Source organism: Python bivittatus, unplaced genomic scaffold, assembly GCF_059951505.1.
Source record: "Python bivittatus isolate LINGU-HERP-01145 unplaced genomic scaffold, Pbiv_v1 ctg000700_np1212, whole genome shotgun sequence".
In the NCBI taxonomy this organism is placed as follows: Eukaryota; Metazoa; Chordata; class Lepidosauria; order Squamata; family Pythonidae; genus Python; species Python bivittatus.
The window spans coordinates 100932704-100954171 of record NW_028277098.1 but is presented as its reverse complement, the minus strand read 5'-3'; the positions used below and the strand labels follow the sequence as shown (position 1 = coordinate 100954171).

Genomic DNA, 21468 nt, shown 5'->3' with positions numbered 1-21468 from the left:
AAAAAAAATTAATTTTCGAGTTGCGTCTTCCAAAAATGCACGTAAGCAACAGCTTTATGTAATTTTGGATCGCATCTGTTCACATAATCATCGGCTTATGAATTGATTTTGCATTACAGGTTCTTTCCATATCACGCAACGTATACAATGCCAGCAGTGGCAATGCCAGCTTTGGTGTGTGAGCAAAACAGCTCTCGCGCCTCGGGAAACTTTGTGACCGATCGCCCGGCGTGCCCAACGAACGGGCCAGGCCACGAGCGTGCCGCTCCACTCCCCCCAACATTGGAAGCTGGATGACTGCTAATCTTAGAGGTGTTTTCTTTTTTTTTAAAGAAACATGAGTTTCTTTTCTTTTTTCTTTCTTTTTGAACCGTTTAGCATGTTGTGCAAACTCAGCTCGCTCCGTGGCATTGCCCGCTTCCAGAACGCAGGTCGTCATAACCGGCTAGCCGGGCAAATGTAGGAATCGTCTTCGTTTGATGGGTAGCAAAGGGCGGGGGGGCGATTAAAGGAAAAGGGGGGGATTGGAAGCTGAGAACGTTCTGGAACACGATGGAATGTCCAAGAAAAAGGCGATTATGGTGGATGATGGATGGTACGGTCAAGAGAGCAAGAGTGATCACTCCAGAGCAGTGTTTCTCAACCTTGGCAACTTGAAGATGGGTGGACTTCAACTCCCAGAATTCCCCAGCCAGCCATGCTGGCTGGGGAATTCTGGGAGTTGAAGTCCACCCATCTTCAAGTTGCCAAGGTTGAGAAACACAGATCTAGCCAGAAGGTATGAGTAGGATTATTATATTCACAGGTATATAGTCTCTTCAACTGACCCAAGCAAATTCAAACTCCCATCTGACGCCCCTCAACCCACACCAGCGCCGCAAAAACAGTTAAGGAACCTTTATTCTTCCTCCCTCTGAATAAAAACTCTTTACCTGGTGATGTTTGCAAGTCTAAGCTCTTAAGGAGAAGACCGTGCAAGCGTTTTCAGTTGGAGACCGCACTGCTGCTTCCGATATCAGTACAATCTGGGGCCATTAGGGTGGGATACAACCGATATTTCAAATATTTTTCCCCCCATTTGGAAGGCTTTGGGGGTTCCTTTGAAAGGAAATAAACTTGTGAAGCCCTTCGTCAAGCTGATGCCTTATCTCTATTTTTGGGATGTTTACGAAAGCCGAATCGGGGGGGATGCCATCGAGAAGCCTGTAATAGGGGGCTGGAGGTGATGAGCTGACAGACCCCCCAACGCTGTAGCAAGAGGGACAGATCTTGCAAGCCACAGATGTCACCAGCCCTTTCTTCCCCTATAATTGGGCCCAGCAGGGAAATAACACCAACGTGCCCTTCTGTTCTGTGGCATAGCTTTGCCCTTCCTTGGCAGGCCTCCATCTGCGACTTTCCCAGAGCAAAAATTTGATTAATTCTCCGGAAAGTGTGGTTGGGGAGCGCGTAGATGTCAGGAAAGGTGACCCGTTGTAAGAAAGAACTCGGAGCCGTGGCAGTGGCGGGATGTCAGCGGGGCCATTTGGAAATCATTTTCGGGGGCTTGCTGCTGAAATCTCTTTAAGACCTTGAATTCCATTAACCTTGATGTCAGGGAGAACAGACACCAAAGACCCATCTGCCCCGTCCGATTCCACATGGAATTTTTTTCCACCTGGGTTCATTTGGTGCATGAAGCATGGCTTGGAAGGAGTTGTCGGTTTTCCTTTCCTCCTACAAGCAAAGAGCTTAGAATTTCATAAGAGGGAGAAGCAAAATACAGCTTAAAAAAATCTTCTAGACCAGTGTTTCTCAACCTCAGCAATTTTAAGATGCGTGGACTTCAACTCCCAGAATCCCCCAGCCAGCCATGCTGGCTGGGGAATTCTGGGAGTTGAAGTCCACTCATCTTAAAGTTGCTGAGGTTGAGAAACACTGGTCTAAACTATCCTTCCGCTCTTAACACCGATCCATTGGCACTCTCCTCAATGAGTAAGGCTGATGGAATTCCTACAGTGCCCTGTGTAACAAGGCAAAAGGTCTGGGTCATAGAAGCACAGTTTGTCACAGGCTTCGTTCGGTTGTGGCAATCATAATAGCTTATTGGGTTGTGTGAACCCAGTCATTGTGGTTTATTCAGTCAACCACGCTTAAAGAAACGGCATGGGGAATGAACTAGGGATGCCCAGCACTTGGGATCTGATTTCAGGTTGGGGCAAGGGGCGTCCAGGAGTGTGACGGTCTGTGGGGATGACCTTGGGGGACAGGAGGAAGAGCTGCAGACTAGGCCATGGTCAGATAAGAGGCAGCTGAGCCCACAGCAGGAATGGGACCTGGCAAACGTCTCGTTTGGGGACCCTCCCAAGTTTCTTGGGCTGTAAAGGCGAGGGGGGAGAGATGCATGTTCAGATTTGCAAGATTATGTTAATGTCACCTTATGATAAAGTAGAATTGGTCCATCTGGTCATGCTTCCTGCCTGGACTACCTCGAAGGGCTAACAAGAGGAAGCAAACACCCAAAGCATCATGGCATCACTATAATACAAGCTGCCACTTTTTCCATGCGACACAATGTCGCTGTACAGGAGCGGTGGAGCTGACAATGCAAGGCTGGACTTGCCATGCCTTCAGTCCTGCAGCCGCCCCAGTCTACGGAAAACCACCCCGCCCCAGACTCCCTGAAGCCCCTTTTGGGAATCAACACCTTGGCCTTGGAACCTCTGCTAGCAACGAACCCAACCCAATATTGCCCAAAAGTGATGCGCGCTAAATATAACTTTGGGGAGCTGAATCCTCACTCTGGCTATTTGAAGGAAGCTGGATGGGTGGAGGAATTAGTTGCCTACTCATTTTTCTCACAGAAAAGTGACAGCTGGGTGGGTGGGAGGCTCAGAATTGGGAACGTGTCAGAAACTGAGAAAGGTGGCTGTGAAAAGTGTTGTTTTTGCTTCGTTTTGTTCTGTTCTGTTTGTTCACCCAAGTTCCCTCCACCCAGCCTGGATAATCACGTGGAAAACCTGAATGACATGGTTAGGCCCACCTCAGATGCTCCTCGTGGGGCCTTCAACAGGACACGTTGAGTCCGGAACCCGCACGGAAATGCCTCTCATCAACAGCCAGTGGCTTTCTCCAGGGTGAGTCCTAGACTACGAACGAACTTGCCACTGGAAGTTTCTTTTGCAACCCACTTTGACTTCGCTGCTTTCAGTTGCTCATTATTTGGGGTTTTCTTGCAGGGCTTCCAAACGTGGCTTGCGAGAGGCCAGACAACCAGCAGATGGGGGCTGAGACAGAGAAAACTCGTAGCCCTCTGCTGCGTCCTTTAGCCCTGTCGCCAGTCCTGATCTGGTAGCCCTAATTTATTATATATGGATGCTTGTAAGCCCTCTGGAGCTGTGGGCAGGAGGTACATCAAAAAATAAATGCTGTAAATGCTGTCAGGAGAGCATGATAGTCATGGACATCACAGTAACTACTAACTCTTTGTTTGGTTAGATCAGTGTTTCTCAACGTTGGCCACTTGAAGATGGGTGGACTTCAACTCCCAGAATTCCCCAGCCACCCAAGGACTCTGAGCAGGACCTGTCACATTCAATAATGCAGTCTATTCAAGGCACTATTGAGGCACTACAGTAGCCCTTGGTGCCCAACAAGTATCCAAGAATAAATCTTGGCTAGCTCCAGTGACATTATTTTTATTCATGAGGGTGTGAGAATTGCACAGATCCATGTGAGGGGCCACGGCATCCCAGAAAACGTGGCTGCTTAGCTGGGACAAGGAGGACCTAGATCTTGCGAGGGGACGACCACCACATACCAAGATGATTTAGTCTGAATGCTGCTTACTTCATTTGCAACTTAAGAAAGTGGCTTCATTCTGTAACCAGGTTATATGTCTTGCTTTGAATGCAGCCACAGACCCAGGACTCCGTCACCAGCTTGTGTGAACCCAACCGTCTCTCAATCCAACTACTTCACGGGGGTTTTGAGAGAATAAAACAGGAGAGATTCTCCCTGTCGAGGCCACCGGAGGAAAGAGAGACTATAAATCAGTGTTTCTCAACCATGGCAACTTGAAGATGGGTGGACTTCAACTTCCAGAATTCCCCAGCCAGGTGAATTCTGGGAGTTGAAGTCCACCCATCTTCAAGTTGCCAAGGGTGAGAAACACTGCTATAAATGTAATAATAAAGGCATTGATATAACCTTTCTCTTGACCATGTGATTGTATTTTGAGCTGGTTGACATGCAAGGACTTCATGGTGTACGGGATGACCTCATACGTGGGGATGACCTCATGATGCAACGGTTGACTTCACGTTCCGCAGAGGAAACGTAGAGGAACACAGTTTTCACAGAGGAAAGAGAGACTATAAATGAGTGTTTTTCAAAGTTGCCCACGTGAAGATGTGTGGGCTCCAACATCCAGAATTCTGGGAGTTGAAGTCCACCCATCTTCAAGTTGCCAAGGTCGAGAAACACTGCTCTAAAGGATATGGGCATGTTGCTTTCTGCCCTTAATCAGTGTTCACAGAATAGTAATTCCCAACCTGAGCAAATTCCAGTTGGGTGACTTCAACCCCCAGAATTCCCCAGCCAGCCTGGCAAAATACACCAAGTCAACTGGGGCAGAGGTGGGGATAGACAGAGGCAGGGTGATCTAGTGGGGAAGGTGCTGGGCAAGGAGCAGGGAGGCCTGCGTTCAAGTCCCCCCGACCAACGGAAGCACCTTGAGGCCAGTCCCTCCCTCCCAGCCCAGCCTACCCTACAGCGCTGTTGTTTTGTGATAAAATAAAGGAGGGTTCTTCGTAAGTCACCTTGACTTGATGTGTTTTGCCAGGCTGGCTGGGGAATTCTGGGAGTTGAAGTCTATACATCTTCAAGTGAGCAACTTTGAAAAACACTGGGTTAGATTTATATCCTGTCTTCCCTCCAACGGTTCAAGGAGACTTATCTTATTTTATCACAAAACGCTGGCTGGGGAATTCTGGGAGTTGAAGTCCACCCATCTTAAGGTTGAGAAACACTGCTCTAGAGATTTGATTCAGTGGGGAAAAAAATCACAGATAACCTCGAGGGCTTCTGACTCCTTTTAGCTCATGGATGGCATCGTGGCTGGAGAGGCTATAGATCCACAGATGATTCGGAGACCTGAAATGTTGAGATGCAGTTTCCGTTTTTACTTATTTATTTCCTCTGCCCTTGCAATCGGCATTCCTGCCACCAGAGGGGGCTGTTGCACCAGCTATGATGGCACCTGAGCCAGGCTCACCTGGATGGATGTGATCCTGGATTGCGCGGGCACCAGGCCTCCCGAACCTTGGGCCAATCGCATCTTTGCTTTCCCCCAAACTCTGATCCCACATCATTACACCCTCCGCTTGGTGAGGCGGATAGAGTCTGGTCCAGGCGTCTATGCGGATCCCCGCCACAGAAGCCACAATCGTCGGAGACGTGCTTCACAAAAGCGAAACAGCCTTGACCCCGTCAACCTGGCTGCATCTTAAAAGTACGGCTGAGCCATGTTTCTTCGCAATGGGCCCACCCTGCAGGGCTGTGGGGGCGGAGCAGAAAAATTCAAGATGGTGGCCACAACTTTGAGATCAAAGATCTGTCCTCTGCTTAACATGTGTTGCACAACTCATGTAAAAAGGGGGAGGGCTTCAAGGGTGGGGGTGTGCCTGCCATCCTGACTTTTTTGACCCCCAGTGCCCCATTTGCTGTCCAGAGAGTTAATCCTTTAAATGTGGAAGCAAACTAAATAACCCAGTGTTGTCCAAACTTGGCCACTTTAAGATGAGTGGACTTCAACTCCCAGAATTCCCCAGCCAGCTGCGCTGGCTGGGGGATTCTGGGAGTTGAAGTCCACTCATCTTAAAGTGGCCAAGTTTGGACAACACTGAAATAACCATTCTTTTTTCACCGATCAGCCACGGTGCAGCTTGTTGGCCATCTCTTTGCTAACAAGCCCTACAAGGGAGCCTCCATGGGGCAGGGAGTTCCACGGACTCCCGCACCTTTCATCCCATTGGCAAGCGGCAAACCGTTGCTCAGACTGGTCTGGGGGAAAGAACCTTGTTTTGCCGAGCGTCTTGTAGGAATCCAACCTAGGCGGTACGTCTGTCGCTTGGGGTTCAAAGCCGGACATCCCGCAAGAAGCAAAACTGGGCAGCTTGGAGAATGCCAGCAGGCCTCTGACCCAAGCTACATCATTTGCGCAACGATGTCGTGCCGGCAGTGGTATTGTTCCCCCCTCCCCAGCCCGCCATGCGCTAAGAATGCACTTCCTTGGCCCCATCTCCATCCAATCTTTGCATCTGCTCGTCCTCCACCTTGCGGGTTTTCCACCTGCTAGGAACAAATCTTCGGCAGTCTCCATAGAAACGGTTTGTTGCTCGCAGGAGCTGTTTCCAAGGTGGAAGCTAAGTGGGGGCGCAGCGTGAGCCTTCCCCATTCGGGGAACGACCTTGAGGCTGAGGCTGCACTGAACTCTCTATGCCATCGCCGGATTAAAATTAACTCCCTTTGCAAAGTTCTCCGAGTAGTAACCATAACTACGAGCGCTTCTGCAATTGCCGGATTGGTCCGTCTTCCTGGGGGTGGAGGAAAGGGGGCCTCCCCCAGAAGGAGTAGGGGGAAAGATACTTCCCCCTCCCCATGTATTTTACATTCCTCGCTGTGCAATGTTAACATGCGCTTTTACTGGAAAACGGAATTGCTGGCATCCCGGTCTAGCCCCGCTGAGGATGTTTGGCTGGATCTGGCCCAGGGTCTCTGCAGGGGAGGGATCCTACATTGGAGGGAGGGGGTGCGAAAGCATTTCCCCTGCTGCATTCACGCGGCATATTTATTATGCATACGGTGGGGATGGGAACGGTCAGTTTTGGGGATGGCTGGTTCCCTACTCCTGCCTGACCAATATTATCTGGTCCCAGGCTGCAACAAGACCCCCATCGCTTGGATTTTATCATATTTAAAAATCGTATTTATGCTGTACTCTTTATGCTTTCAGTGGTTTTAACTCTTTGGTTGTGAACCGCCCAGAGTCCCTCCTTGTGGGGGAGTTGGGCGGTGATACAAATTTGATTTATAAATAAATTAATAAATAAATAAATAATAAATAAATAATAAATAACAATGATGAATGAATGAATGAATAAGTAAATAAATAAATAAATATGGGAAGACGCGAACCCCAACCAACCCACCACGTTTGCGGTGGGTACGTGGTGCGCTTAACGCCGATCCTAAACTCACTCACGTTCCGGATTCAGCCCATACGACGAACTGGCCGCTAACCCCACGTGCTGGAAACACGCCGCACGCCGAACCCGACCTAGAGGCACCAACCCTAACCCGAGCAAACGCCCGCTCAGCAATGTGGTAAAGACAGCTCTTCTAAGATGACGCCAGATGCTTTTCGTAAAAGTTGCTGCGTTGGCCGAGAGTCGCGCAGTAATTTCCAGCATTCATTTTTAACCACGGGCGCTGTGAATCGGAAGCAGCTTTTGACGTGCTGGAGGCCGGCCGGATGGGGCTGCGTGAGGCTCGGTGGCCGCTCGGTGTCAGCAAAAAGGTGGTTTTTCTCCAGGTTTTGGCTGCCATTGAGCGGTCATCTAGATTCATGCAGCCATGTCTGGTATGCTCAATGCTTTCCAAAGGACAGGTCCTACTTGGTGCTGCCAAACCCAGCTACATCACCTTTCACTGCTTAAGCCAGTGTTTCTCAACCTTGCAACTTTAAGACGTGTGGACTTCAACTCCCAGAATTCCCCAGCCAGCCATGCTGGCTGGGGAATTCTGGGAGTTGAAGTCCACACATCTTAAAGTTGAGGGGGTTGAGACACACTGGCTTAAGTGAAAAAATGAAGAAGAAAAATGATGGAAGAAGCGGGAGCAAAACACAAGAGGGTTGCAAAAGGGAGGGAACTTCTTTGAGCCCCCCCTAAAAATTCTGCAAACGAGGCTGAGCAATTCCCCCATAAACTACCACATCTACCAGCGCCCCAGATCCCTCTGTGACCTTCCTGGTCCATTTACGGCTTTCACTCCGACCTGCCTTCCTAAGGCTAGAATGTCATCCTCATTGCACCAACGCCAACACGCAGGATTTAGTAGGATTGGATTTAAGCCTCGTCAATCCAGAAGGCAAATGCTCTTCTTGGAATCCACTTGCTTTCTCTTTTCCTTGGAAATCCATGCATTTGACCTCCGGTGGCGAGTCACCGTTTTGCAAACGGGTGCAATTCGGTTGTGCAAAGGGAATCAAAGTCCATCCCCTTTCCACCCCCTTTTGGATGTTTGCACATCCAGAGTTTGCACACCTACAAATAGAAAGGGAGTGTACCTACAACCCACTTTCCCTTCAGCTGTCAGAGCAGAGAGTGACAGATGTTAGGTTGTGCCCCCATGTATGGGGTTTTACATGACCTCCATCCGCCGGCTTAGAGGGGGAGAATTTCTCTATTTTTACATAGTGGATACCCTGTGGTATATTTTTTAGTTACACTGATCACCAGGTGTCATGCATTGGATAGAGTCATCTAAAGCAGTGTCCCTCAACCTTAGCAACTTTAAGATGTCTGGACTTCAACTCCCAGAATTCCCCAGCCAGCAGCAGCTGGCTGGGGAATTCTGGGAATTGAAGTCCAGACATCTTAAAGTTGCCACGGTTGAGAAACACTGGTCTAAAGGGCAGAGGATTGTGAGTTCAATTCCTGGTGGAGTTTTGCAGCCCATAAAATCACATCTGGCTGCCCAACATCTGATGAGTCCCCTAGGATAAAACCAGCCCTGTAGTATCTCCTGTTGGTCAACGTAACTGAAAAGTAGGAAATGCACATCTCTTTATGGGTGTGTTGTATTGGAGGAGCAATCGTTCTTGGTGTGATATTGGTCTTTTTGGATGGCGCGAGTCTCCTCTGACTCAGCCAGATGTTGCTTCTGCCTTTGCTTCTGAAATTGGTTGGCTGAACCTTCAAGTTCAGTGGGGGGTAGAATGATTCCCCCCCCTTAGCCAAGAAATCTTTTGCAGCCTCTCCAGAATGTCCTGTACCCATATTGGCATCTGTTTCTTGGGGTGGGTGGGGAGGTTTTGCCGTTCAAAGGAGTGAAATGCACCCAAATCCACGCCTACGTTATTTCAGGATGAAATAAAGGAAAGATCAAAAGACTGACAATAACACATTCATTTTATTTATCGCAGAGCAAAGAACGAGGGGAGAGATCGCCCAGGTTTCTGGCGTGCCATACTGTCGCTGTTTTGTTTCGCTTCGCTTTTCTTCTTGGAAACTAGAGAGGAAAAATGGCTTGTCGTCCCCAAGAACCAGGACACATAAAAACACCACTGAGGACAGAAGGAGACTGTGGTGGGGAGAGTGCTGAACCAAGCAGGGCAGAGTTCAAATGCAATCGTAGGAGAGGCGTTTTGGTTAACCATCCATGATTCTCACCCCAGATTTTCCTTGCAAACACATATTGAAATACGTGCCGAGGCTAAACTAGACTTCAGCTCTACTAATTACTAATCCGCTAATTAACAAGTTGATTGGGAACCCTGTTCTAAGTCACCCAAACTAGGCCTTTTATCAAACCGTAACACTGGATTTCAAATTTGGCCTTTCGAAAAAGAAAAAAAGAGAGAGAGAATTGCCCTACAAAATGTCAGTCTTCAAATGCCAGCTGCAGAATGTTGAATGGGGAGTGAAGAGACTCTTGAAGATGCCCCGTTAGAGACAGTCGGTGGGGAGGGATGATTTAAGAGCTAATTACAGAACTGTTACCGCAGGGTGACTGCTCTAGTGAACCTGGGCGGATTTCAAAAAACTGAAGGGGGGCAGGCTTAGGATATTGGGGGAGCCATCGCCGTTTATTCAGTAAAGAAGTCATGGCTTTGTGTGATGAGTTAAGTGAGCCTCGGAAGACTTTTTTAAAAAAGGAGGGGGGAAACAGAGCTTCAATTATATGGTCATGGATGCCATCTTGACTCTTTTGACACACACCCATACCAGGGAGTGCTGCCAGTCGGTCCTGCTTCAAGGCAAACCTGCTGGTGGTTTCTGAAGCCTAAAAGCTTTGCAGCTGCCGAGGTTGAAGGAAGACCCAACCAATCAGCTCAAAGATGCACATGAACTACCAAAGGAGGCCAAAGGTTCTGAAGGGGTGATGCCAGGTGGCTGTTGGGTATGGAAGTCATTCTTTTTCACTGCTCAGATACATGGGTTTCTTAGGCAGTGGTCAACGGACTGGAAGATGGGGCCATGCAAAATAGATACAGCCATGGAAGTGATGGTGGACCACCCTCTAACCAGCAGCTGATGATGGTGGACAACAGAGTATCTTGACCTGGAGTACCAGGTAACCTGGTTCCAAGGTCAGTCTCCCAAGCTGTAGTTAGGTGACTAGTCAATCTTTGGTATTGACCTCAAAGCCGAGTCTTGCTTATATTTGAAAATATCTGCAAGAAGTTAGATTTTCGACTCATCTTGTTTTTGCTTCCTCTGATCTCAACTAGGAATGAAGTCAACCTGATCCTCTCAAAGTTCAAAAGAATCCTGGCCATGTCCAGTGGGGGAGGTCCTGAATTATAATCAAAATGTTAAAATTGCAACAGATAAGAAGCCAAGTGAGACATAATTTAACTAACTTTCTTAATTTTTTTTAAGTGTAAGTCATGGGCATCAATAGGAGGACAAGTGATGTCATTTGAGGGATAACATCTCGCAAACGATGTTAACTTATGTTCAGCCAATGCAAATCACACTATTTCCATGACAGTGTTACCCCACACATGACATCATTGTGACTTGTATCAGAGCATATAATACAAAAGTCCTTCGGGATTAAGGTGGTTAGTGAATCTAATCAATCAGTCAATCAATCAATCAAGGTCTAAATTTGATCCTTCTTTAGGGAAAGCATTTGAGATGAGGGCATTCTTATTTAGAGTTATTTTTTAAAAGACAACTGATCACATTTCAAGATGAAGCTTCCAGTTTAGGCTGTCTTCAGATTTAAGTACTACCAAATGTTGAAAATTGTGAATGGATGGAGGTAAATAACTTGAGATGGCTTGTTAGCAAGGCCTCAGATCTGCTCAACTTCACAACGAGTAGGTCCATATCCCAGGAACATCATGATGGGGTCTTCTTAGCCCATGCTAAGCTCTAGATTAGTAACAATGTGTTTTTTTTTAATGAGCCAACATGACATGCCTTCACACACCAGCAACCAGAATGCAAGCACAGTTTTACACTGGATCCACCCAACTTGATAAGCCAAAATAAAAGACGTGATGGTTTGGCATAAGAACCTTTCTACCTAGAATTATAGATCCCAAAACTTTCTACCTATCATTGCAGATCCCAAAACTTGTGAAGGTTCAAGGTTGGGGCAAGCTCTCTTAGCATGCCATGCTAAGGCAGCCCATCTTGCTAATGATGACTTGTTTAAATCATGGTTTGTTCTACAAGCATTAGGAGCATAGTTGACACATCACACTTAGCCCTGGATCATCATGTCCAAACCAAACAGGTTGTGTTCATCCACTTTGCTGAAGCCCAGCTCAGTTATGGTTTTAACAAGAAATGTAAAAGTGGATGGAAATTAACCAGAATGCTCTTTCATATGAGCAAGATACCACGTGATGCTATGGTGAAATCCAGAGGAAATGCATGCATGAACTGGGCCCTTAATCTTCTGCAAGATTTTACTTTGGCTTAGAATACTGAATGCACAACCATTAATCTTGCCCAACTGTATCCAAGCAAAGTGGCAAAGAGAGAAAAACATGAAAAGTGAGTCACAGCACAATCCCTGCATTCAGCAAGTCCATCTTTTTTTTCTAAACCATGTTATACAGGAAGATTCTTGCATTCTCTGAAAGAAAAAATGACTTTCTCTCACAATACAATCTCTTTCTTTCTAGATTTCTGTTATGGCCTAGGTTAGTGTTTTTCAAACTTGACGACTTTAAGATGTGTGGACTTCAACTCCCAGGATTCCCCAGCCAGCCTAACCCTAACCCTTTGCTGGCTGGGGAATCCTGGGAGTTGAAGTCCACACATCTTAAAGTCGCCAAGTTTGAAAAACACTGACCTAGGGCTACCAAATATCTGGTAAAATACAGACAACTAATAGAGACAGCAAAGTGACACAGAGATCCTTAACTCTTCTCTGCCATCTATGGTCACTTGAATGTTTGCAGCCCAGTTCTGACATTTCTGCAAGAAAACCAAGGGAGTGGTTGCATTCACAGAACACACTAATTTGGACACAAGATGCTGAACCTTCCGCTAACCTAACAGGCTGGCTTCACTTTTAGGCTATAAAACCTAACCCAGGTTAACCCTAACCTAGTTTAACCGGTGGGGTTCAGTGCAGCTGGTAGGCCTTGAACTGAGGCAGTTCAGTGGGTTGTGTGAAGCTAGCCAGTTTTCTTCTGTTATGGAGGTGCAAAACCAAGGCTGGCTGGGGAATTCTGGGAATTGAAGTCCACCCATCTTAAAGTAGTCAAGTTGAGAAACACAGATGTATATCCTTGAAGAACAAATACCATTTTCAGGCAGGTTTTGTGGACCTGGGGTGGGGGGGAGCCCCTGAATGCAAAAAGCAATGAACTGAAGCTTTCAAAAGAGTTGGAGAAGGTGACTCATTTTGGGGTCATCAATTGCACCCATAGAACAAAGCCCTTGGGGAGATCATTTGAATGGCTGCATGAGTACAAATGTCTGAGTCACACAGGATTCTTCACCGGGCTGCTTGCAACTTCACTTTATTATTAGCAGGATACAGAGTGGCTCAGTCGGCACCTTTCCTTCCCTCTGGAAGAGTCTCCGAAGAAGAAAAAAAGAGCCTGTCCCACCACAAACCTCTAGATGGCAGCAGAGAGATACCGAAAACACACCCTCTCTCGCCCTCTAGTGGACGGCTGGATTTTTCAAGCCCAGCAGCGATGGCCCTGCAGAAAGGAGGGGTAAAGCCCCATTTGGGGTGAAGCCCCCTTCCTCTGTGTCTCGCTGGAATGGGAACGCCCTGGGGCTGGGGAGCTACGTGACTGCCAGTTGGCGGGAGGGAGGGGGAGAAAGGGGCTCCCCCATGGTTTGTTTTCCGCCTTGCCAGAGCCACAGGTCAGCCTAGATGAACGCGAGCTGGGCACGAGGCTTTTCAGGTGAGAGACCTCCTTATAGGGTCGGGGGGGGGGGAAACATGACCTCAGAAGCACTCGATGGATGGTTGGAGATGAACAATGGCAGGATGACCATCTCCTAACAAAACAGGGAGAATTACGCTTCCCTTTGTTAGACGTGCCTGGCAAAAACGGCACGTTGAGGCTCATGCGCTGGGCACAAAGAGTTTCTCCTGTGCTAAACGCTGCCAGAATGTGTGTGTCTGTGCTGGCAACAATTAGAAGGGTGTTTTTAAAATTCAGAGCTATGCGGGAAGAGCTCAACAGCTGGGGGAACGTGCCACACAAAGCCGTGGCTTGGTTAGTGTGATTTGTTGACCGAGCCATGGTTGGCTGGCCGTAAAGGACAAGCTGATCCATAAATGGAGGAGGATGGGGTGCAAGGGGTATGTTGGGCTAAACCAGAAGAAAAGGAGGTATGGGGAGGGAGTTGCTTAAATAAGGCCCTAATCCAGTGTTTCTCAACCTTGGCAACTTGAAGATGAGTGGACTTCAACTCCCAGAATTCCCCAGCCAGACATGGCTGGCTGGGGAATTCTGGGAGTTGAAGTCCACACATCTTTAAGATGCCAAGGTGGAGAAACATTGCCCTAATCCAACAAGAGAGGGATGCGCAAGGAAATAAACTTTAATATTGTTCACATATTGCACTAAGGTATGTTTTATTTAATCATGGTTTCATGCATATGTAAATCAAATTGTCTGGATCCATGGGAGGGGGGTTTAAAAGGTTGGCAGCTAGGCCATCATCTTGAATTTTAGGACCCCCCACCTCCTCCCTCTTTGCAGATGTTCCTGGTTGGATTAAACACACACACACACACACTAAACTATAAGCAAGGATTTGCAGACCGCAAGATCTAGGAAGACAGAGGGGACTCACTTCCATGTCAATGTCCATTATGGGAACACACCTCTCTTTTTCAACATCCGGGGTGTCCAAAGGGTGTGGCCATTAAAGTCAAGATGGTGGCCATGACGGTGCAATGCAGATAAAAAATGGGCAGAGTTTCTATCACACCATCCCGGCCACCATCTTGACTTTCCTGACCACCCCTCTGTCTGCATCTCTTACCAATTCAACCAAAAGGTGGTAGATTTGGAAAAGCTTAGTTGTTCTAATGCTAATCTTCCTGCTGTGGCTGCCATGATTTTATCAGCTGGGAGGGGATAAAAAGGGGGTGGGGCTTCAATCGCACCACCACCACAGGCACCATCTTGACTTTTTTGACCCCCTATCCCAAGAATGCCCTCGATTATTGATCATTCAGGAAGGTAGGTATCAAACTCATCTTCCCGATGCCTCTGGAGAGGTCTGGGGTTCAGGAAGTTGGGAGGTAGATTTTCCCCAAATCTTGATTGCTTTGGGGTGAGGTGGGGTGGAGGGGAATTCAGGGACAGTGAGATCAAAGGGAAATAAAATATGAAAATCAGAAAAGCTGGCCATTGTTAAGTGGTTTGCGTAACACAAACCCCCTTCGACTGGTACTCTTATTAACCCATATTACGATCAATGCTGAGGTTAGAGATAACTCTAACAACTGCTCTGTATTTTCATACACGCTGAAGGTTTTGCATAATCTGTACATTTCACTTCCTTCCCACTTTATTCCTCGCTATCTCAGACCAACAAATCAATTTACACGCGCCCTTGTGTGCATTATCTATGTCTGTGCATGCGTGTAGCTACACCAACACGCATGCGTTTGCTTGGATGTAACTGCATCTGTCTATCCACCTATTTATCTGACTGCATGCTGGTCTGTGGATAAAGCTCCTATTCCCCCTACCAGACACCAGATTAACGAAACCGCAATGGCTGTGTCCATATACCGTGAGAAGCCAAAGGCACGAGTCACACCAGGCCCTGATAAGATACCCCCGTTCACCCAACCACCATGAAATAATGGGGTTTGTTTGCTTTGGACTTAACTATGATGGTTTGTCAATCAAGGGTGGGCGTGTGGCTCAGAGGACTAGGGTCAGAGCCACAGAGCAAAAATGAGAGTATTCCTTCATGCAGCAGATCATGGTTTGTGGTGCACAAAACTGCAAGCCATGATTGGTTTAGTACTTTTTAAGGTGTGCAAGAACCGTTGGTTGGTGCAAACTACGAACCAATAACTTGTCCGCTGTTTTAGCTCTGATGGCAGGAAGAGCGCGTAAAAGAGCTTTATGCTTCAGGATACAAAACTTCATTTCATGGGCTTTCACACAAGCTCTTTTTTGTCTCCCCCCCGCCCCGGCTGGTCATTTGGTCAAGCCAACAGACCTTGGCCACCGTCTGTGAATAAGGACAGCACCAGAGATTCTGTACAACAAACCTGGGTTTGCAGCAGAGCAGAGACTTTACGGCAGGGCCTCCCCAGGAGGGTCAAAAAAATCACAATGGCTTCTGGCGCTGTGCGAGCAAAGTTCCACTCCTTTCTCAGATGTGTGGCACGCATAACAAGGGGAGGGGCTTTCCTAGGCCACTGGGGGGCCATCTTGACTTCTTTGACACACACACCCCCGATGACTATTAATATTAGTAGAGGTTATTGTTAATCTTTTGGCCTCATTCGGCCGAAAGAAGAGAGAGAGGAATCTTTACAGACAATGTCTTTGGAATGCCGATAAATTAAGCCTCCCGCCTCCAAAAATATTCCTAGCAAAGATTAAAACGAATCAAGCTTAGCCTATTGTACAAACGCAGCCCGCAGTCCAACAGGTGCTGCGGGGTAATGCAGCGCTCCAAACACACGAAGCGCCTCTGAATCTTAAGCCGCCCGTGCTGGCTTTCCCACCCCCAGCCGTCCCCCCCTTTCCTTCCTGGTCAGATTGGCAGGCGCTCTCTGCATTGCTTGGGTGGCACGGGGAAGGGGGAAGCTAGGGGGCTGGGGGCGAGGCCATCCCCACAATCCCCAATGTCGGGGGAAGGCCGGAGCCGGGATTGCCTCATCTCCCCCCGCATGGGCCTCTATAGGTCAGCGACCTCCCCTGAGGCGGCCTTGGGCTCTTCCTTGGACCGCGTGGTCACCTTGAACTGGCGGCGCAGGAAGCCCCCGTAGCGCTTCTGCTTGTCCCATTTGAGCTTGGGACGGATCCTGCGCATGAAGCCGCCGTAGCGTTTGTGCAGGTCCTCCAGGGCGCCCCCGTCCTCCTCAGCACCCCCCGCAGCAGAGCCTCGCTTGGGGTACTTGCGAAGGAAGCCCCCGTAGCGCTTCCACTCCGCCTTGACGGAGCCCAGATCCGGCTCCTCTCCGTGGGAGACCAGACCCCCGAGATCCAGCGCCTCGGAGTCGTCCCCTTCGGCCTCCGGCTCCGAGTCCGCCCTCTCCCCAACCTTTTGGAGGAAGCCCCCGTGCATCTTGCTGACGTCCCCCTTGGCGAGGACATTCTGTTGGAGAAGAGAAGAGAACTTGGGTTCAGCCAGGTGCTTCACCAAGCCGCTGTGCCATTTCACAGTGTTCCCAGAGGCTGGCATGCCCATCCTGGCCTCTTCACCCACCTGGAAGGATCTGCCGGGCTCCTCCTCCATCGAAAAGGAGGTTAAAACCAAGAGGACTCTCTTGCATTTCAGCCACTCGACACTGGACAGCAGGGACTCTTGGCACTCCAGAGCACAGCGCTGCAAAACACCACAAAGAGAATGCTCTTCGCTTGGGACCCCATTCCCCGTAGGACCCCAGGGACCTTCTAGCCCACACATGGAGCCAAACTCTGCCTGACCGCTTCCTTCCCTTCACAACAGGCTTCTGGTTTTCTACTTTATTCTCAGGACGCTGGAGAACTTCTTTCCAATTTCTCTCGGCGGTGTTGAACTTCCTTCACTGTTGGCGGTAGCAAAGGATGCTATTTGCTGAGGATGGGGTTTCCTGCAATACTTCTTTCCCTCCTTCTGAAGCTTCTGCAGGCAGGGAGGGTCAAAAAAGTCAAGACGGTGGCTGCAACCGGGCAGTTGAAGCCTTGCTCCTTTTTTTATATGTGTCGTAGCTTCCACTGCATAGCTGTAGCTCCTGGGTTGGCTCTTTTGACCTTACTTGTGGACATCCCTACCAATTGCTTGAATTTTCTGTTCTTTCCAAGGTTCACCAGAATTCTCTTCTAAATCTCTAAAGCAGTGTTTTCCAATGTTGGCAACTTTAAGGCGTGTGAACTTCAACTCCCAGAATTCCCCAGTCAGGATGCCTGTTGAAGTCCACATGCCTTAAAGTTGTCCACATTGAAAAACACTGTTCTAGAGCAAATTCTCTTTAGTTACACTGAATAATAGTAAGTGTTGGGGGAGGTTGAATGGGGGAATGTTTCTGCCTTCAACTAGATGACTTCATCAGGAATCAAAGCCACGTAGATCTCCAAGTCACTTGTCTGGACAGGTGGATCTCCTTATTTCACTTTCTCCCACATTTAAGTTCATTAAATCTTATGGGAGGGAGGGGATAGAGGCTGTTCTGTACTACCATTGGCAGTAAGGGTTAAACTCATGCTACCAAATAGGTCATTTCCTTCTTGGAAAAAGACAGGGGGGGAAAGGCTTTGTTTGGGAGGCCAAAGTTGACCATTTCGAGCTGAAGTGGCTGGCAGTTTTTTGGGAAAGAGTAATGTATTTTTTGGGAGGAAGTTGTGCTTCCTTATATCATCTGTCTGTTTTCCTCTTTTTTCCCAGCCCTCTCTCTGTCTAAAATGCTCACCCTCCTCGCCATGTTCCAACAGTGGTCTTGCCTTGTGATAAACCAAGGGTGGTTAATGCTGAGTAACAGCTGGGCCTGCCCTAGAGAATCAGCACCCGCACCTCACCAAGTGCTCAACTACAGTGCTTAAGTGCAAAAACCAACTGGTGCAAGACTGTTTCCTATCGGGAGCAGAAGATGTTCCCGTTTTGGCCGAGGAGAGGGAAAGAAGTGATGACTCGGTGCACAGTTATCGTTTTCCAATCAAGAAGGCAACCGCTCTGCCAGGGAGACCCGCCTTGGAGCATCTGGGTGGCGTCTGTTGGGGAGAGGGGTGGCGGGGTGGCTATGGTTGTTTGGGAGTCTCTAGTGGCCTTGGGGGGGCGCTGCCCCAGACGTAGCCAGGTGTGAGGCTGTTGTTGCGAAGTTGGGTCGCAGGGATCAGACGGGCTTGCTGCTTGCCTACTGTCCTCCCTGCAGGGTGGCAGCGGCCCTGCCCGAGCTCCTGGACTCCATGGTGGAGTTGGCAGTGGAGTTCCCCAGGCTTATGGTTCTGGGGGACTTCAACCTGCCTTCTCTGGTCCCAGAGTCAGAGGTGGCCCAGGAGTTCATGGAACAACCTTCAGAGCTAGGAAGAAGCACTCTGGCCAACCCAGAGTGGGTGGGTGCACTCCAGGTCCCCTCCCTTAAATGTTGCCATCTGATGGGACCTCGGAGGCGTGCCTTCTCAGTGGCCGCCCCAGTCCTTTGGAAGAGCCTCCCACCAGAGACCAGAGGGACCCCTACCCTTTTAGCCTTCTGGAAGGCTGCGAAGACCCGGCTCTTCCCCTAAACACTGGGCTAAGATGGGGGTTGAGCTGCAAGGATGTTTGGTCTGGCACCTGGGGAAGGGTCCTTTTGTTTTTAACTATGTTTTATGGATTGTTGTGAACTGCCTAGAGTCGTATGAGATGGGCGGCCATAGAAGTCCTGTAAATAAATAAATAACAAAGGGATGAAAAACCCCGAGGAGGGGTGGAATCTGAACCTAAAGTTTCATCACGTTACACGTTCCAGCTCATGTATGACAAAGTTTTTGAGTGTTCTTGTCAAAAGATCTATCCCACTAATTTTCACTACCCCTGTTGATCATCAGCCACGTAAGCCACGTAATCTATCTATATGGTTGCTAGGAGTCAAAAATGACTTGATGGCACATAATCAGTCAATCAATCATGTAAGCCTTACAACAATGGTGTACTTGGGTAAAAGGTGGGCAGACACCGGTAATCAGTGGCCAAGGGAAGATTGGAAGGATATGGTTGAACCAGGAACTTTCCCATGGTTAACATAACCTTGGTTGGTGCAACTATCTCCATTTTCTGGAATGGTGTGACTCATTGAACTATAAACTTATCATGCTGGCTGGGTTCACACCACACACAAACTCTAAACGGCAGCAACAGCAAGATCTAACCACAGTTAGAACAAACCAAGGGTTGCACAATGCAGTTTATACAATTTCTTTCAGCGAAAAGATGAATAAGCCAGGGTGAGGCAAGTCTGCAGTTCTGAGAACCTTGGCAGCAACCGGTGGCACCTGGTTAGTCTTCTAATCAGGGGTATCTACAGGGCAGGTAAAAAGGGGTGCGGCTTTGATCATGCAATTGGGGTTCTTGTTGACACACACACTGAAGATGTCCCTCCTGTCTCTAAGGCAGGGTTTCTCAACCTCAGCAACTTTAAGATGTGTGGACTTCAACTCCCAGAATTCCATTCTGGGAGTTGAAGTCCACACATCTTAAAGTTGCTGAGGTTGAGAAACCCTGCTCTAATGTGACCTGACTTCCAAGGAGAATTACAGACTACGTTGGGAGAGATCACAGCCACCCAAGTTTTCATTCAAACAGATTTACAGAACTGGATCCTTTTCATCCAAGAATGACGCTTCTGATATGCACAGAAGACTCCCAGCTGGCTTCTTAAAGAGCTGAGAATTAACATTTGTTTCTTTCTCTCTGATTTTTCCTGATCCTCAGGGGAAACTTCTAAAAAATGAGAGGGCTAATGAAAGAGACTGGAAGGAAAAGTCAAGAGAGCTAATTCTCTTCATAGTGTTTGGAGGTTATTTGAAACCACAACAAATGAGGCTGATCTGGAATGTATTCCACAAGGGTCATCCAAGGCTAGGAATCAGTCAACTGGGGTTTCTAGTAGTCTCCAGGAAACTGCATTAGCTCAGAAGCTTTTCCTCTTGACATGCAGAGGACAAAAAGAACCCAAACTCTGACAGAAAAAGTATAGGGTGCAATAAGGAAAAAAATAGGAATATGAATAGCTGAATCTAGCCATTAGATCAGCCTTCCCCAACTTGGGGGCCTCCAGATGGCTTTCTCTACATGTGTTGGAGAAGCAACTGGAAATTATGTTTCCAACATAGCTGGACAGCACAGCTCACAGAAGGCTAAATTAGGGGTGATTAGAAGCCATGAGGATTATTTAAGTTTCTAAAAGGGGATTGGATAAATTCATGGAAGACAGATCTTACCGAGGGCTGTCTTCTGTCAGTCCTGAAGACTCAGTGTTATCTTCAGGTTGGGGGCCATGTGTCTCCAAATCCCAGTTGTGTGGGAGAGCCATTTGTGGGCTTCCCAGAAACATCTGGTAAGCCATGGTCAGAAATATAATGATGGACTAAGATGGGCCTTGACCTGATCCAACAAACCTATCCTTACATTTAGAAATACAGTGGAGGTGGTTTGGTACTCCACACTGCCAACTCTGTTTAGCAGCATTCTTCATCTACAAGGTTCAATACATTCAGGGAGACCTTATGGTCAGCCTGTGACCTATGCTGTAACTTACTAAGGGGTTGATGGGATTCTCTGCATCCTGGCCATGAAGAACACACATGGAACACTGAGAGACACAGTCCCAAGAAGCCGAGAACGCCACATGGAGATAAAGAGCGAGTCCCCAAAGTTGCCAGTCCATTCTTCCCAGTAGGTATCTGAAGGGACGGAAAGAAAAGTCAAGAAATAAGAGCAATTACTCATCAATAATGTATGGGAGAAAGCAAAGAGACATTAGCAGTACTAGGATGAGCTGCCTTCCAGCCCTTCCTGGGGAGGAGGCCATAGCTTAGTGGAACAGCCATCTCCACTGAATTTCAGAAGTCCTTGTTTCAGTTCCACAGTCACTCTTCTCTTGCGTTGAGAACCTGGATACCGGTTGCCTGCAGGATAAACTTGCCTTCTCCAATCTGGTGCTTTTAAAGATGTGTGGAACTTCTCTCATTGTCCCCACCCAGCTTGAGGCCATCTCTGATGCTGGATCTGAATGATGGGTGTTGTAGTGCAGCCTATCTGGAAAATATATTCAGGAAGGATGGAGTAGGATCTGGATCAATGCTCTTGATGCAAGGCAGGGCAGTTTTACAGGTGCCTCTAGATCCTGAGTCAAATCTAATCTTACCACGCCTGTGTAACTTCAGCTTTGGCTTACACTGATCCAACTGTTTATTGGGATGATGTAAGAGCTTAGGACCAGTTTTGCCACAAACTTGACACAAAGAGCAACACAGAACCAGCACAGCATCTTCATGTATTCCTGGAAGCTACACAGTGCCTGGTAGGATTAGAAAGGAGATCCTAGACGAAGACAAATGTC

General features: G+C 48.1%; 1 protein-coding gene across 1 annotated transcript; it reads right to left on the bottom strand.

The window, feature by feature from the left end:
• Positions 1-16127: 16127 nt before the first annotated feature.
• PDYN (prodynorphin) lies at positions 16128-20793 on the bottom strand. The gene is made up of 3 exons (XM_088154174.1): positions 20665-20793; positions 16659-16778; positions 16128-16547 (listed from the first exon to the last, which is right to left on the bottom strand). Exons 1-3 carry the CDS (start codon positions 20791-20793, stop codon positions 16128-16130), a joined length of 669 nt encoding a protein of 222 aa, XP_088010300.1.
• Positions 20794-21468: the final 675 nt, after the last annotated feature.